Source organism: Oncorhynchus nerka, linkage group LG21 (assembly GCF_034236695.1).
Source record: "Oncorhynchus nerka isolate Pitt River linkage group LG21, Oner_Uvic_2.0, whole genome shotgun sequence".
NCBI lineage: Eukaryota > Metazoa > Chordata > Actinopteri > Salmoniformes > Salmonidae > Oncorhynchus > Oncorhynchus nerka.
Genome location: NC_088416.1, coordinates 28,709,750 through 28,728,296, shown reverse-complemented (window position 1 = coordinate 28,728,296; position 18,547 = coordinate 28,709,750). Strand labels below are relative to the sequence as shown.

At 45.1% G+C, this 18,547-nt stretch overlaps 1 protein-coding gene across 2 annotated transcripts in view; it reads right to left on the bottom strand.

The window, feature by feature from the left end:
* The window catches only part of LOC115104256 (protein TANC2-like), a 145,317-nt gene that overhangs the window by 49,538 nt on the left and 77,232 nt on the right, over positions 1-18,547 (bottom strand). For both annotated transcript variants that reach the window (XM_065006517.1, XM_065006518.1), the window contains exon 4: positions 1,599-1,781. In XM_065006517.1, coding sequence (XP_064862589.1) covers positions 1,599-1,781 — 183 coding nt within the window. The remainder of the gene's footprint in view (positions 1-1,598; positions 1,782-18,547) is intronic.

Here is an 18,547-nt window from a genome sequence, read left to right as displayed (position 1 = left end):
TGGTGAAAACCCTGACCAGTCACTTCATAAGGTGGACAATTAAGAGTGCTTGCAACATTCCCACCACATAATGATTCACCGGCTGTCTCGCCCTCTCTGAGGATGGATGGAAGAGGGAAAAGGGAGAGTGAAAGAAAAAAGAAAAAACCCAGACTAGTACACCCTGGTGGCCTGAACAGAGAACTACACTGTGAGCTCCATCTTATCTTGGTGGAGAAGCTGTATTGAAAATAACTATCCAATTAGAGCCTTTCATCCTCACAAGCCTGTTGTGGTCCTCGCCTGTTTTGATGGCCAGCTTGTGAAATGGTGGCCTGTTGCCATCTATGGGGCAGATTTCAGAGAGACGCCTTGTTATGTTATCTGGGCCAGACAGTGTTGAGGAGCGATGTCACAGTCGGCTTACCAGCCTCTTTAACAGCCACAGCTTCCCGCCGAGATGTAACATGATGCATTTCCCACAATGCAGCCTGAACTAATCGGGGGTGGGGTAAGTGATGTAGGGTTATGGGGGCTAAAATGGAAGATGGGCCAACTCCACCCTCATTACGTTGAACGCTTATTTGTGAGAAGGATGGAGGATTTGACATGGATAACTTTTGGGCTTAACTATGACATTGCAGGGAGATGAATAATACTGAGGGAAACTAGTTCAGACAAACAAGAACTAACAAGAGCTTCTCATGGAAATCCCTCACTTGAAATAACTGCATATGAAAAACCAACACATTGCTATAATAATAATAATAATAAATAATATGTACTTTTATAGTGCTTTTCCAGGACCAAATATGCCAATCTCTTTGTCACACTTTCCCACCTTTCAGTCATATTTGTAAGTGCACCCTGCTATCCATAGACAAATACTCCCACGCCACACATTCACATGACATCAAAACCTCTCTCTCGCACACACACACTTCCATTTTCTCATACCAACCAGCACTTATCCACTCCTATCCCCATCACACACCATCTCTCCACTCCCTCGGAATTACACACAGCCGCTCCCCTGGCATTAACCATCCTGGTAGGGGGGTATGAATTTACCCCAGTGGAATGGTAAAGCAGGGGGGGACCTCAGCGAGGGGGCCGAGGGGGTGACAGGTCCTCGTTCACCCAGTGGGCCTTATCTCAGTACCATAATGAGGAGTCAGCAGGGAAGCACAACCAGCCTTATGAGCACAGGCATCATACTGTATTGTGGGGACAATTCTCAGATAATATGAAAGTGTTGTGATATAAGCAGAGCAGCCCTCTGTGAATCTAATTGGTTCATCTTCAAAGGGGCCGGGAGCCACAGTGTGCTACTTGAATAGGATGAACTGGCCAGAAAGGTAATTCAGTTCATTGTGACATGTCTGACTCCTGAGACCCTGAAAACAGTTAGAATCAAATGAGAGATGTCGTCAGCGTTACGCAACCATCTTTTCACCTTCAATACCAAATCTACATGCAGCAGGCACAAAACAAGGCTCCTTGATACTTCTCGCTTTGTCCACGCAATAGACAAAGCGTAAGTTTGTTTGTTTATGCCAAACCTTCCCTAGTGAGTCTACAGACCAAAACTGAACTAGGACAAGTGGTTGAGAAACTACCTGGGAGCCTCTTGGTGGGCTGCAGTCTCATGTTGAGGGCCTGGTGTGAGAGTAGGGGGGAGGAGGGCAGCGAGCGTGACACGCCCTCCATGATACGGATGTGCTGCATGCCCTCGGTCACCGGGAGAGGAGGCCCCCCGTAGTCGCCCTCAAACAGCCCGTCACCCTCTGTGGAGCTGCCGCCTGGGAAGAAGACAGAGAGGTGTCATATAGTCATGTATACTACATTCACACACAGCGACAGAATTTTTCATTTGACATCAACTACTGTTCACAAGAGACCTAAAACCAACACACTGACATATTACATTATCACCGCTCACAATATAGTGCAGAGACACACACATCGCTCGCTGACACATTTCATTAACAGCACCCTCAGTATCATCTCCGCCGTGTCAACACCTCCAGTTTTAGACACAGTTCAGGCTGCAGTTTCACCATACATGCTGGCAACCCTCTGCAACTGTCATGCTAGTGTTAATGGATGGGTCCATTTTGTTTCTCTCCCAGACAAGCACCTGCCTGTTGTTTAGGATAGGGTAGGGTAGGATATCACAGCCACTAGGGATGCTGGAATGTCATCCTACCACATATTAAAGTGACAGAAAATGTCAGCTGGAACATTCAATAGCTCTGACTGTGCCAGATATCCAAATATAGCAGAAACTGATGATCAGTAAAAATGTATCCAATTGATCAAGAATAAAAGGCAAAGACTGAATGTGGCATTACTCTATCCTCCCTCTCCTTTCTACAGCACACTAGACATTTCCCCCGGAAACAACAGGTGGCCTAGTGGAAAGGTCGCTGGTTCAAATCCCCGAGCCGGCAAGGTGGAAAAATCTGCTGTTCTTCCCTTGAGTAAGGCAGTTAACCCTCCCAACAAGAAATGCTCCTCGGGCACCGATGACATGGACGTGGATTAAGGCAGCCCACCCGCACCTCTCTGATTCAGATGCGGGTGGGCTCCCATGTGACACAGCACAAGGCCAGTGTGTTTGGAATACACAGTACAGACACACACACCACGCTTGGATTATGTTTTAGCAATTTGAGTCTGTTGATGTTTTAATTGTGTGTGATGTGACTAAGTGTGTGTTCAGCCGTGTGTCTGTGCTAGATGTCTTTTCAGACTTTGTATGAGTCATCCTGTGTACAGCATCAACAACCTGCCACTCCCTTCCCAGCAGCCTTAGTGCCTTTCACCTTCTCAATCTACGTCTGGATCTGTGCCTATTGGCTAACTCTAATCCAACTGCTTCTACATCACTAGGAGGAGTGGGTATGGTGAGGGGGGCTGAGAGAAAGGGGATAGGGGTGGTGTTAGGGGGATGAAATGCCATTCTGGGCGTTTCAATTCACAGCCAATTAAACTGGTAATGTTATTACTGTGCTGCTGTAACGAGATATGCCACTAGCAGAGATCTCTATCCCTGATCATCTATAATGGACACCCTGATATATATAAATGAGAGAGAATGTGTGTGTTGGTGTATCTGATACATGTTGATGTGAATAGTTCTAGGTATGTTGGTGTGTGTCTGGTCTAAACAAGGCCACAGACTAAACAAGGCCATGTGCAGGTAGTCCTGCTGCTTAGTGTTTTCTATGGCTGCAGACAGACATAGTACGGCAGAGTGAGACTGCTGCTCAGTCTGTTCATCAGAGTAGCTCTTGATGTGAAGGTCTCCATTTCCAGGTAAAAGTTATTCTCTCTGCTTAATGGCACACTGTAGGCTAACTGAAGGCATGCTAGCAATACTGTATTGTCGTATACACACACACACAACAGGCCTCCCGTCATGTGTCCCCACCTAGCCCTCTGGCCCCTCAGAGACAGTATATCAGTCCCTGTGCCCGAGGCCCGAGGCAGAGGGGGAATAAGATACGGATGATGCCGCTACGCCCTTCAATGTCACAAAAGGTAATCTGCCAGCCAGGGGAATTTGCAGTGCTGCAAAAGTGTAATAAAGAGCATAGTTTTAACCTTATGGGAGCCAAGTGTATCTTACCGGTATGTAGCAGCAATGACTGTCTCTCTAGGGTGATGGAGTTAAAGGTATGGAGACATCACACAGATATGGGCAATGACTGTATGTACACTACACCATGCTGAATGTCCATGTTGACAGCACTACATAACCACCAGATGAATTGATACAATCGCCACACCATCACAGAGATACAACGATGAGCTCCACAAGTTATTTTCTTTGAGATTGTACTGTAGATTATGATCAAAGTGAGCCATGTGTCTGGAATGCACAGTGAACAGGGGAGGGATGGTCCAGACACTTAGTATTGCATGTCTAGTGACAGAGATTAGAGTTAATACAACCCTGAGGGAGAGAGGGGGAAAGAATGAGAAAGAGAGAGCGAAAACTGTCCTAGTGTTTGAGCTCCGGTTGCACTCCTCTAGTTATGAAACAGTAGATGGAAAGGAAGGGAGGATGAGAGGAGGAGTGGAAGAGGAGGAGAGGAAGTTGTGCCCGTCCTGTTCTGTTTTTTAATGCTGCTGCTACTACTGTAGATCTCTTCAGTACATCTGCGTGGGAAGGTAAAGTATAAGGTACCACACACACACACATCAGATGGCATCAGACAGGAAGCTGGTCTGTTGTGTTGAGTTCTTCCGAACTGCTCGGCCTCAAAACAACAGATAGACTGAGCGGACGGATGGCCAGTTACACAAGAGTGAGGGCCGGCCATGTGGTGTGTGTGTGTCTCTGTGTGAGTGAGAGAGTGACTGAGTGAATGACGTGAGAGAGCGAGATATTGAAGGAGATGGAGACTACAATTTCCACCACATGGCCATGTCCGCAATTAATATAATCACTCTAACTTTACTGCGGAGGTAAAATGTCACACCCTTTGCTCCACATGAAAATGCCTTCTGGAGCTTCTCTCACAATGTGTAGGAAGAGCCTTAACCACCCGAATGGATGAATGCAGAGACATGATAGGAAATGCACCCCGTCACTAAATGACTTCAGAGTCCCAGGCAGGCAGCTCTAAGCCTGGGAGAGCAAGGAGGGAGCAGACTGATCACCAGTGAGAACTGCCACGAGGGAAGGAGGTAAAAAGTGGTAAAAAGGGTCACTGGAATGGAACTGCAACCGACTGTGTGAAGGAATTCATACGCTGCTTTGATCAATAACCCACCACACAAATGGCCAAGGATGTCAGGGAAAATCGGATTTGCGGTATGACACAGTGTTAAAACACTAGCTATGACTGAGGTGTTTTCTGTCCCCTCAGGGAGATCAAAGGGACTCTAGAGTGGTGTGGCAGGAGAGCTTTCCCCCTAACAAATGGTCCAGGATCAGCTATATTATAATGTTTAGGGGTAAGATTTGAGGTTGTTTTATCTGATCCTAACTATATAAGTGATTATGGGGAAACATTTACTTTGAGTGAGTTTTACAAGGCTGACAGTGGAAAGGACGTTCAGTCACCCTGACAAAATACATAGTGTACTGAACAGTGGTCACAGTTCGGAAGCAGTCAAAGAAAGGAGGCAAAGGACAGCAAAGAGTGAGCAGTTGAAAGCGGGGGAAAGGAGGCTAGTTTGTGAGTGTTTGTTCATGCATTTGATCATTTGGTTGCCTGTTTGTGTTGTCTAGCCTAAGCATTGCCACACATTTCCTCTTTTAGTATTGGTTTTGTCAGATTAATTTATGTATTAGAATTAGGCCTAGCTGACCTCTGTGTAATAGGAGGACTACCAAGGCCCATAATGCACTGTTTTCCACACACACACTTTGTTGAAATGTAAGAACATTTTGGCGTAGTATCTTTTCACCATTAAACATACTATTTTCCCTAAACTAACCCTAACCCGATTCCCCAAAACACTAACCCTTAAGGTTAACATAGTATTAGAACAAATTCAGGACCTGACTTTTCAAAAAAGTTAGTTTTTCTACTCAGGACTTTAAGGTGAAGTGTTAGGACATTGCGGTCCTGACACACACACACACACACACACACACACACAAATGCCCTGAAAACAATGACTCCACAGGATGGGGGAGTAGTGATAGAAAGCGGCAGAGATCTCAATTTATGTACAATGTGTAGAGAGACTGCTCACCTCATGATCACTCCACTAAAATCTGAGCACTGATCTGCCTAGTGTCCTTGAGTCTGAAATAGAACGCAGGACAGGGGTTACAGCATCCTCCCACATCATTCAACTCTCCCTCTCTCTGCTCTATTACCATAGCACGGGGAGAGCAGCATTGTGAGGCAGAGGAGGACAGAGAAAGAGAGAACGAGGGAGAAAGTAAAGATGAAGAAAATAAAAGAAACGTTGATCCTATAATTTTTAATTACCTAAACCTCACAGTTTAATAAATACTTCCATGTTGTCTATGGACAAATTAAATAAATTATCTAGGCTAATTACCTACAATATGGGTTGACTGGAAAAGTTCCATACAAATTTCTCCTGTAGGTTTGATTATATCAGGTCCAGCCCCCCCCACAGAACCCAGCAGCTTGGGTCCTAAGTCCAAAGCATGGCATAAACGTGCTCTGTGTGGCACTGCCCAAAGTCCCAACAACCACCCCAACACCAGATGGGGGGGGGTAATCATGCTAACATCATAGTATAAGACCATGGCTGCTAATGATAGCATGCTAACACCATAGCCAACAGTAGGACCACAGAGAGCCATTTGCAGAAAGTGGAACGCCATACGGTGCTCTGGCATAAAGCCACGTACTTGACGCAACTCTCCCTAGTCACACACACGGCGCAGAGCGGCCGGTTACGTCAGCTGCTTGTGTCATGGGAACACATGTTCCATCCTGTGTTGTCATGTAGCCTTCCCTAAAGGCTGTTGCCTATAACCAACCGACGTGCCCTGGAGCACTACCCTGGAGCACTACCCTATGGCAGCCTTTCCCACATGGTAGATCCCAACCAATTACACTGGGTTGCAAGCTTAAGACTGGGCTGTGGCAGGAAGAATAGTTTGGTAACACTATTTTTCAGCTGGCACCTAGTAGTTCATTTACACATGTATAGTGGGGTATCAATGGTTACTTTCTGGCACTTTGAATAATTCAACATGCCTGGTGCCTCTTCACATCATCTAGGCTAGCTTAATATTCAGAGACATTCTCTAGTTCTCTCCACTTTGTCTGGTGAGACACACCACATGGATCAATATGAGAGCAGCCCTGACATCCACGAAGCGGACACATTACAGTGACGGGGTGTTCACTCACACTCTTAATTAGGCAATAAAGGGGCTCTGGGCTCTGTGGAAGCCACATGCATGACGTATTTACAAGACAGGTGGGATTCAATAACTGTAAATGTGATACTAGTAAACTGCAAGAAGTCTCTATTTGAAATGGGTGAAGCCAACATTTGAATGAATTCCTCTAAGAAATGTCCAATACCGGCAGTAACCATAACCTACGTATGTGTACATTGTGTCTGAAAGTAGTTATTAATCAGACATGTCCAATTAAAATGATATAGAACTTGTAATAAATGCATGTACTAGTCATAGCTAGAGAATGCAAGACAATCTATTCTAATTATGTGGACTGATGAATTGTACTCTGAAGTAGGGGGTTTACACTTAATGTATCCAATATGCACATTAGGAGTGAACCTATACCTATTTGAACAGGGCCAGAGACCCCTGATGAAGACAAATGTCTGCTCTGACCTTGGTCTACTCTGAGCTGAAGGTGACCAGCTGTGTTCCTCCAGTTCCAAATCAATCCAATACTTTTTCACATCCTTCGTAAACAACAGGTGTAGACTAACAGTGAAATGCTTACTTACGGCTCCTTTTCCAACAATGCAGAGTTAAAGATGAAAATATATAGGAGGAATAAATGCACAGTGACTAACATATAATAATGACGAGTAAAAGTAACATGGCAATATACAGGGAGAAGCAGTATCGAGTCGATGTGCAGTGGTACGAGGTAATTGAGGTAGCTATGTACTGTACATATAGGTAGGGGTCAAGTGACTAGGCAACAGGATAGATAAGACAGTAGCAGCAGCATGTGTGGCGTCAGTATGCAGGTGTGCGGCGGTCCCTCTGAGTGGGACACAGAGGCTATAGACCAGACTTATAGGCCGAGGGTTAGCTAGAGGTACCGTACGATAACCTTATTTGCCAGGCTTATTTTGTTACTACAAATACTAATTATTTTTCTCTCTAAATATAATTATACATGGGGGAAACAAGACCTGGAGGTACCATAACTCAACATACAATTCCAATCATCTGCTGTTTTCTCTTTGTTGTGGAGAATATTGGCCTGCTTTTTTGGAGCATGTGAGGAGCTAAGTGTTCCACATGGTTCCAGATGTTAAAGCCTTGTACAGCCTAGCAAACATTATAAACACGCACTTCCAGTTGTAACGTGTGACGTGCTAAGGGATGCTAGTTAAGGTTTCTGTGTGTGTTTCTGGCCTGGAGATAGAAGCAATGCTTGGGCGTAGACCTGCGCTGTTGAATAATTCAGCGTTCTGGCTGGTCAAGGGGAGGACTGTGTGTGCGTGCGTGTTTTTGGCTGTGAGTGAGCGAGAGTATGAGGGAGTGGGTTAGCCTGCGAGAGGAGGAGAAAATAGAGGAGAGGAGACGAGACAAAACCCTGGGCTGTGAGCCACCACTCCTCCACTCCTGTTTCCTATCAGTTCGGTTCTGTTCCTCCTCTCTGTCCGTCTGTCTCTCATCAAGTGCTCCACTGGGCTCTCTCGCTCTCTCCAAACAAAGCATGCTAAAGTTCATCTGGTGGCGTCTGCTACAAGGATGGCTTCGCTAGCAGAGCACTGTTTATCCAAGGTTATAATAGGGCCCAGAGGTTTTCCTAACGACCTGACCTGTTCCTAAAAATTCACTGAGGGAAGTAACCAGACATTCAGTTTAAATCGAAGGCATCTGCTAGCAACAGGCTAAAGCTAATGGCAGAGGTGTAGACAATGGCATCATGCAGTGTCATAAGATGGTTGCCTCAATGGACACTACAACATGTTGCTGGGAGTATTGATGAAACCATGGCTTAATGACGGGGGGGGGGGGGGACAATCCTGTGCTTCAAAGGATGACATTGGGAGACATTTGAGCTTCATAGAGCTTCATGAGCCTGTATTGCTGTAAACAGGGGTGGTAAGTAGCTGATGAATGTTGTGAGAGGCTGTGTGGATCCACAGTGTTTGCTGCCTGCTGTGCTCAGCGGCAGGCGTTGCATGATAAAGCCCATAAATCCAGCAGCGTCGGCATAATTCACTGACGGGAAGAGAAGGAGAAGAGGGGAAGAAAAGGAGGAGAGAAGCGCGTCACAGTGACCTTGTGTACCATGATGTTACATATAGGGAGTTAGCGGGACCCAAGAGATACAATGTGAGAACATTAAAGCAACGTTGTGACAACATTATTATACAGATGATATGGGACATGGACACAGTATCAGAGTGTAACAGAAGATTACTCCTCACAAAACCCAGACATAATTAGAATGGAGTGATAGATCCCTTTTACCCTGTACAAATCTCCCACTTTACTACCACCACCAAAGCACCCCCAGACTGTCACATTGTCAAGCATGGTGGAGGCAGATGGCGTTAAGCTCTCCCCCAGCATATTTTCATTTTTTCTGCGTCTCACGAATGTTCTTCTTTGTGATCCGAACACCTCAAACTTAGATTAGTCTTTTTTCCAATCTTCCTCTGTCCAGGGTCTTTTTTTTGCCCATCTTAATCCTTTCTTTTTATTGGCCAGTCTGAGATACGGCTTTTTCTTTGCAACTCTGCCTAGAAGGACAGCATCCCGGAGTCGCCTCTTCACTGTTGACATTGAGAAGGGTGTTTTGCGCGTACTATTTAATGAAGCTGCCAGTTGAGGACTTGTTCGGCGCCTGTTTCTGAAACTAGACACAAATGTACTTGTCCTCTTGCTTAGTTGTGTACCGGGGCCTCCCACTCCTCTTTCTATTCTAGAGCCAGTTTGCTCTGTTCTGTGAAGGGAGTAGTACACAGCGTTGTACGAGATTCAGTTTCTTGGCAATTTATTGCATGGAATAGCCTTCATTTCTCAGAACAAGAATAGACTGACGAGTTTCCGAAGAAAGTTCTATGTTTCTGGCCATTTTGAGCCTATAATCGAACCCACAAATTATGATGCTCCAGATACTCAACTAGTCTAAAGAAGGACCGTTTTATTGCTTCTTTAATCAGAACAACAGTTTTCAGCTGTGCTAACATAATTGCAAAAGGGTTTTCTAATGATCAATTAGCCTTTTAAAATGATAATCTTGGATTAGCTAACAACGTGCCATTGGAACACAGGAGTGATGGTTGCTGATAATGGGCCTCTGTAGACCTATGTAGATATTCCATTAAAAACCAGCAGTTTGCAGCTACAATAGTCATTTACAACATTAACAATGTCTACACTGATCAATTTGATGTTATTTTAAAAAATGGACCACAAAAAATGTGCTTTTCTTTCAAAAACGAGGACATTTCTAAGTGTCCCCAAACTTTTGAGTGGTAGTGTATGTCAACAATCTTTCCTCCAAAGGACTATTCTATGGCTTACATTTTGTGAAAGTCCCCCAAATCATGGTATTTTTTTGTCTGGGTTTTGTGAGGCATCACTCAGAAATGTTGTGGTAGTGCAAGCGCAAGAACAGTTTGGAAATGTAATGTTTCTGCTGAGCCACTGTACTGTGTGGTGGGCACTTATCTAACCAGCCGCCCCCAGCAAACACTCAACCATGCCCACCTTCACCAGCCACTCACTACACTCATTACCCACATACTCTACACACTCATACTGGGCTATGGATTGGCCAGAAGAGAACAATACCATTAGCTGTATTTTCTCTCTGGGTGGTTAATGATGTGATGATTTTAAAGCAAGTCATTTCCTCTCTATTCAGAAGCCATCAGTGCTTCCCTGCTGCTAGGCATTAGAGCAAAGTTAAAGCAGAATAAGAAGAGCAGCAGAGAAACTTCACAGGCAGAGCAACCTGATCCCATTGTGCCCTGCCTCTCTCTCTCTCCCTCCCAAGAACCCAGAGTAGGCGAGAGATACTGACAGTGGAGGGATGTGTGTGTGTGTGTGTGTGTTTAGAGGGGAGAGGCAGAAAAGGAGAGGGGGAATATGTGTGAGAATGAGAGTCTGGGACTGTGCATGGGAGGGTGAGGGGTGTGTGTAAGTAAAAAATAAAGCATGTTGATGGGATGAGTGTGTGTATGTGATTGGATGCGTGTCTCCAAGTGACATCAATAAGGGATCATAGCTTTCACCTAGATTCACCTGGTCAGTCTATGCCATGGAAAGAGCAGGTGTACTTAATGTTTTGTATACTCAGTGGGAGTGTGAGTGTGTAACACATCTGTGTGTAACATGTGTAACGCGTATGTGTGTGTGCTCTGCCTTCATCTGCAGGAGCTCTGTGCTGCTAGGGAGGGGAGGAAACAGCTACTTTGCATCATTAGGCTGCCAGTGCTTGCGACTCACCAGAGAGAGAAATCATACATGCAGCTCACACAACTCTGTGTGAGAGACGTTCCATGTTCTACACACCCCAGCCCCTTCCCCACCCATAACCTGTCACACCAGAGAAAGAGGGGGAGCAGGCGCATAATGGTCTGGAGAGAGAAAACGAGAGCAGTACATGAGGCAGAATCAGAACCCGAGAGAGAAGCATTTCATAGCATAGAACCACACTGAAAAGATCAGAACTGGCAGTCATCCTGATTGACATCCAGTGGGCAGTGCTACACTAGCTAGCTAGTACTCAGAGGCGTGTGAGGCAGTCTCAGCAGTAAACACGTACTTCTCTGAACCCGATCACAACTACCTGTCCCTTCTCTATGGCCCCTAGACTCCCCCCACCCCTAGATTCCACCCTCCTATGCAAGTACCCTAGCCAGGTAAAGCTTGAGTCAGTCTCACCTCAGTTAGTAGAAAAGGTCTGCGTCTCCAGCTAGTAAGATCCTGTACCATGGTAAACTACTTGAAGGACGTGGCATAGAAATATGGCAATAGAGGCACACAAATGATTAGGAATAAAAAAGGAGAGGGAAGAGGAGAGGAGTAAGAGAGAGAGAAATGGAGAGCTGTAGACAGAGAGTGAGCTCTGCAGTGTTGAAAGCAAGTGCCAGGTATTGGCGCACGCGCAGGAACACACACAAGGACAGACACACAGGAACAGGCAGGCGGGTGAACTCGCCCTCCCCCTCCTTCCCTCGCCCACTCGATAGCAGCAAGTTAGCTCGCTCTCCCTCTTCCCTCCCTCAGACACAGAAAACACTCGGAAGCTCTAAAAGGCAGACTGACTGCAATGTCCTTCTTGATCAACCACATAAACGCATCACGCTCAGCAAACCCAGAAATCCTAATAACTGTATAGACAATAGTACAGACACATACTTGATCCATGCATCCTTATGTAAGCCCACTCCGATACATAGATAGACCCCCCCCACACAGGCATAATCACGTAAACATGATTATTCACATAAACATGATTATTCACAAAACAACTCGTCACATCAAAGGGAACAGTGTTTGTGAACAGTGTTTGTGAACACAACCTTCAATCCAAGTGAGGGCACATTCTGAATAGCCGTGCATAGGAATATAGTTCCACTGAACTACAGAGTAGTAGGTTTAAAAAAACTATTTCCGGGTATCCAGAGGTGTTGCTATTTTAAAATGGGAAGCCTTTCCTTCCTCTCCAGGTCGCTCTTCCTCTGAACTAGAGAGGTTGTTTCTGTACAGGCACAATGGTGATGAACACACACACAGAGTATGTCTGCTGTGAACCTTATACATTGAATGTGAGTATAAATGACAGTTCCCTTGCTTACAAGGTTTGTGCATGTGTGCGTCTCTTTGATTATGTTTGTGTGTGTGTGTGTCTGTGCGAAAACATGTGTTTTAGCATGTGTACGTGCACAAAGTGAATATGGATTGCATACGTATCCATCTGTAAACTCCATGAATAGTTCCAGCCGATGATCTGAGGTGACACTTTCCCACGGGGCTGAATTCCAAAGAGGACAGGTTCACACACACAAGCTGATGGTGGAGCTTTATAGTGCTGTAAACAACCCTATAAACCTGTAATGCATCAACACCACACCAAGACGTTACTTGAGTCTGGCCATGCGTAACCTACTGAAAACTATAGGCATCCTACCAGACCACATGATTACAATGGTAGGTAGTCGGCATCAGAGTCGATAGTACAACAGCAAAGTAAACTGCCTAGCAAAAGGACTTAATCCTCCTAATCAGATCCTAGATCTGTGGTTAAGGGCAACTTCCACCTTTACCAATAGAGAAGGGGAATAACACTTTTACAACAGCAGCTTGTCTGGTCTCCACCTACTGAATCATCTACTATACAAGTTTGAATCACTTACACAAATCATGGAGACAGATCTGAATCATCTACTACACAAGTGTGAATCACCTCTATATGAATCATGGAGACAGATCTGAAACAAATCCACAGGGGTACCATTCGGTCAATTTTCACTAGGCTACTGGCTGGGTGTGACGAGGTTAGGGTTGATGACATTGATAAACCAGTGAGCTAAGCGAGACTGGGGCAGATCGTCTGCAGCCTCGGAGCCACGTGACACTGCGTAAAGCCTTGACTGGGGAAAGGAAGGAGAGATTAGGTCTTTAATGACTGTATCAGTCACTTGTAGGGTTGGGTGTAACATCAGTCACACACTGGGCCTCCTGGTGCAGAGTTCCATGCCAGAGTCTAGTGTCTGTTACTACTGAACTGAGTTTAGACTGGTTTAGAAGGGGATACTCCTGGTGCAAGATTGTACCAGGGTAGAGACTGCCCATAGAGGGTATTGTTAGCAGGGGAATAGGCTGTACTAAGTCCTCCCATTTTATGTAGCTGGCACTGACTTTCATGAAACTCATTCTTTTACAATATAGTTTATCTCTGTTGTAGACTGACTGCAGTGAGCAGTACACTCCTATGTCCTCTCCGGTAGCTTGTTCCTTTGGAGATTTGAGCGAGCTATGTGCTATGATGACCTGCCAAGTTACATAAGGTGATCCCTGTGTTGAAGCAACACCTGGTGTTTGAGAAGCATTCAGCTCCTATAATCCCCACACTCCTTTACGTTGTCACTCATCATTCCAAGGGATCTAAAGGTTCTACACACAAAGGTGGAAGGAAGGGTTCCCTAGAGAGAGACTGATGTGATGGATGGGAGAAGAGGAAGGGTAGTGAGGTTGTCTTACAGCTGAGCCCCTCAGTAGTGTTGCAGGCAGCGCCTGAGCCGCACAGTAGCCCCCATCTTCCTGGCCTCGCTCCAGGGATGCTTTCTTTCCACAGGCAGCAGGGACTCTGGGGGGAGGGGGGGGGGGGGGGTAGAGCTGGGGAGGTAGGGATAGAGGAATGTAGGTGGGGGCCAGCCGTTCCGCCAGATGAATGGATCCTGTCTGGATGGGCGTCCACCCAGGATCTGGGCAGTGGGCCAGAGCCTGTCAGCGGGCATGGGCAGTGAGACGGAGAGAGAGAACCATGGCGAGAAGCAGATCAGGGAAGTGGAGAGAGGGAGAAGGGGGGAAGGAGGAGTGTGGACTGATAAGAGTGAGGTAGATAAACGCATTAGCGCCAGAGATTTGATAGAGCAAATAAATAAAATGTGTCCGATAGTCTTACTACAGCCTCTGTTGGGCAAACAAGAGGACACTGAATTACAAAAATCAACTCCATTAGCACAATCATTTAGAGGAGGATACATCTTTGGAGAAAATATAATGCGTTTGATTCAGACAATGTTAACATGGTGCACCTCAGAACAGAAACCATTAGTAGAGCTGCATGTCTTGGTTGTAAATCATACCTGACAAGCTGCCGGCTTCAGCACCATCATTCCCACAAGTGCTATTTAAAGAGGTAAAGTAAATTCTGCGGAAAATAACCTCATCACCAAACAGGAAGTAATGAATGAACATGGTGGGGATGATGGGCGGGGACAGCCTGCCTAGTAACTAAGGTCCACAGCTGCTGTGAAAATCTCTAATTTGGTCGATGTGCACAGCTTCCTTACATAACGTGTGGCTCTGCGCCTGATTGGTCTCGGTTGCATGAGCCTCTAAATTTGATTGGATTTCATTGACACTGCTGACAAAAAAGCTTGCAATTAGCAGGCGGTGCTGGGACAGGCACAACGGCCTTGGCTGGCAATGACAGTCACCAGAGCCATTGAGCGGCGTTAGCCAGCAAAGATTGCTGCAGCTGACACACAGATCCCCTGGTCCCTTTCCATCATCCGCTTTCAAGGCTGCATCCATACAAGCTGCTTAGCCATAGCACACCGAGTGTCCCAGTGCTGTAGTCGTATGCTGCATTTTGGAGAGGAATTAGCATCCACCAGAATGTGTATATAGTGGTATAAAGTGGGTGACTGAACCCCTTCTAATGGGGTAGGTGAGGTGAGGCATTTACTCTTGGGGATAAAATTGTCTGACTTAACTTTAACACAGAGCTCTACAGCAGTGTAGAAATAACCATTGGATATAGAACTGCCTTGGCATGTTCCAGGAAACCACGCGGATCTGCCTTACAATCTACACGTGTTATGACATGTCCTAAATGTTTACCGCAGTCTGTGCAGGGTTGGGAGATTATGTTTCTTTCTCGCTCTGCACACGATATTGCACCATGTTGCAGTTGGCTGTCGCTAACGTCAGCTTTGATTCTTATCCAAGAGGTTAAGGAATCTGGAGGCTAGTAACCATCAATCCCAAGGTGACATGTGTTTTCCAGTGTGGTGAGATTGTTCATGTTTACTTGGCAAGTGCTGGTTGCTTGGATTTAATTTATGCCAAACATATGCTGAGGATATCGAAAGGTTGCTGGATCGAATCACCGAGCAGACAAGGTAAAAAATAAGAAATAAAAAACGGTCTTTCTGTCCCCCACTAGCGGAACCCCTCAACAACATTCCGCTGAAAGGGCAGCGGGCAAAATTCAAAAATATTCTTTTGAAATATGTAACTTTCATACATTCACAAGTGCAATACACCAAATGAAAGATTAACAAGAAGTTGATCTACCCATCGTGTCCGATTTCAAAAAGGCTTTACAGCAAAAGCACAACATATGATTATGTTAGGTCAGAGCCTAGTCACAAAAACACACAGCCATTTTCCAGCCAAAGAGAGGAGTCACAAAAAGCAGAAATAGAGATCAAATTAATCACTAACCTTTGATGATCTTCATCAGATGACACTCATTGGACTTCATGTTACACAATACATGTTTCGTTCGATAAAGTGCATATTTATATCCAAAAATCTCAGTTTACATTGGCGTGTTACGTTCAGTAATGTTTTGCTTCCAAAACATCCAGTTATTTTGCAGAGAGCCACATCAATTTACAGAAATAGTCATCATAAACTTTAATATAAGATACAAGTGTTATGCACAGAATTAGAGATCTACTTCTCCTTAATGCAACCGCTGTGTCAGATTTCAAAAAAACATTACGGAAAAAGCAAACCATGCAATAATCAGAGTACGGCGCTCAGACAATAAATCGAGCCATACAGATATCCGCCATGTTGGAGTCAACAGAAGTCAGAAATAGCATTATAAATATTCACTTACCTTTGATGATCTTCATCAGAATGCACTCCCAGGAATCCCAGTTCCACAATAAGTGTTTGATTTGTTAGATAACGTTCATAATTTGTCCAAATACCTCCTTTTTGTTCACGCGTTTAGCCCAGTAATCCAAATGCTCAATGCGCGATCGCTTAGTTCAGACGAAAAGTCAAAATAGTCATATTACAGTTCGTAGAAACATGATTCTATACTTCGTTTGACAATCTTTAGGATGTTTTTATCTTCAATAAATGTTCCAACCGGAGAATTCCTTTGTTTTCAGAAATGCAATGGAACTCAAGCTAACTCTCAAGTGAACACGCGTGGTCAGCTCATGCCTCTCTGGCAGACCTAACTCAATCCCCTCCTATTCCCTCCTCCTTTACAGTAGAAGCATCAAACAAGGTTCTAAAGACTGTTGACATCTAGTGGAAGCCTTAGGAAGTGCAATTTGACCCCATAGACACTGTATATTCGATAGGCAAATAGTTGAAAACTACAAACCTCAGAATTCCCACTTCCTGGTTGGATTTTTCTCAGGTTTTCGCCTGCCATGTGAGTTCTGTTATACTCACAGACATAATTCAAACCGTTTTAGAAACTTCAGAGTATTTTCTATCCAAATATACTAATAATATAATAATATCCAAACATGAAAATGCTGCCCCCTATCCCAAACAGGCTAACCCCACTGTTTCCCGGGCGCCGATGACGTGGATGTCGATTAAGGTAGCCCCCCGCACCTCTCTGATTCAGAGAGGTTGAATGCATTCAGTTGTACAACTGACTAGGTATCCCCCTTTCATTTGCGTACAGGTTGAGAGAGGCAGCATACAAACCCTATAATATGTCTTTGAAACTAAGAAAATAAAAAGAACATGGTAAGAGAGAATGCCAGTCATAAATTAATTGCCAGAACTAGTGGGAGGTCTTTCATCTAAATAAGAGAAAAAGCAGCAACTGCATCCCAAGGAAATTTGAAACAGACCATCCTTGGGAGAAAAAAGACTGCATTACCAAGACCAACAGTTGTGGTAGTTTGGTGTCACGTTAGATTCTGTGTCACATAACAATCTTGTATTCTAAATGCTCCTTGATGTTGGCAGCAGTACAGCATTATGGTCAACAGCTGGCTATGATTGAGCCCCTAACATCTCAAGAGTGAAAATTAGTAGACAGGAGTGCACCTCATCAACGCCAGGCTTGGTACAGAGCCCAAACACCTCTGCTCCGTGTCCCCCCCACCTCATCACCCCCTGCCAGCCCACGACAAAACCACATTGGCCTCTCCCACAGTGCATTACATTCTTCTGTTTGAATTGGAATCTGCGATCTCTCTCTATTTCAACAGTATCCAAAAATACTTTCTGCTTCAAGAGTATTTTTTTATTTTATTTTTTATTTATCTGTTATTTTACCAGGTAAGTTGACTGAGAACACATTCTCATTTGCAGCAACGACCTGGGGAATAGTTACAGGGGAGAGGAGGGGGATGAATGAGCCAATTGTAAACTGGGGATTATTAGGTGACCGTGATGGTTTGCTGGCCAGATTGGGAATTTAGCCAGGACACCGGGGTTAACACCCCTACTCTTACGACAAGTGCCATGGGATCTTTAATGACCACAGAGAGTCAGGTCACCCGTTTAACGTCCCATCCGAAAGACAGCACCCTACACAGGGCAGTGTCCCCAATCACTGCCCTGGGGCATTGGGATATTTTTTAGACCAGAGGAAAGAGTGCCTCCTACTGGCCCTCCAAGGCCAATGAGTTCATTTTCAGGCCCTTCAACATGAGATTTCTGTGGTACACAGGCATAGTATCTTGTGACCTCTAATGACCTTGTATTACCCTAATTAGCCATCTATGGCCTTTCATAACCATCTTTGGTCTGACAAGAAAAGTAACTGAGGAAATCCAAAATGGCTTTCCGGTAAAACAGATACCACAGGGTTTTACCATAACTACCCTTGATAAAAGGAGAGGTTATGAAACATGAAAATCATTGCTTCAGATTTAGAGCCTGGACAACACTTGCCGCTCTGAATGGACTAGCCCATTTGCCGAGTCACGTTTCTCATTCTGTTTGGCTGGAACTGAGGAGCTCTGAACACACTGGGGTGGCACTGTTCCGAGGGTAAACATAGTGTAGGGCCGGACACTTTCCTCTCAGCACTGGCTTTAGGAAGAAAAACATATACAACCGACAAGTAGTGGCCAAGATCTACCACACCTCCCCACTGAGGTGCAGAACACAGTCATGACTGAGGTTGAACGTTGCCACGAAGACAGCCTTTGCTATAAGCAA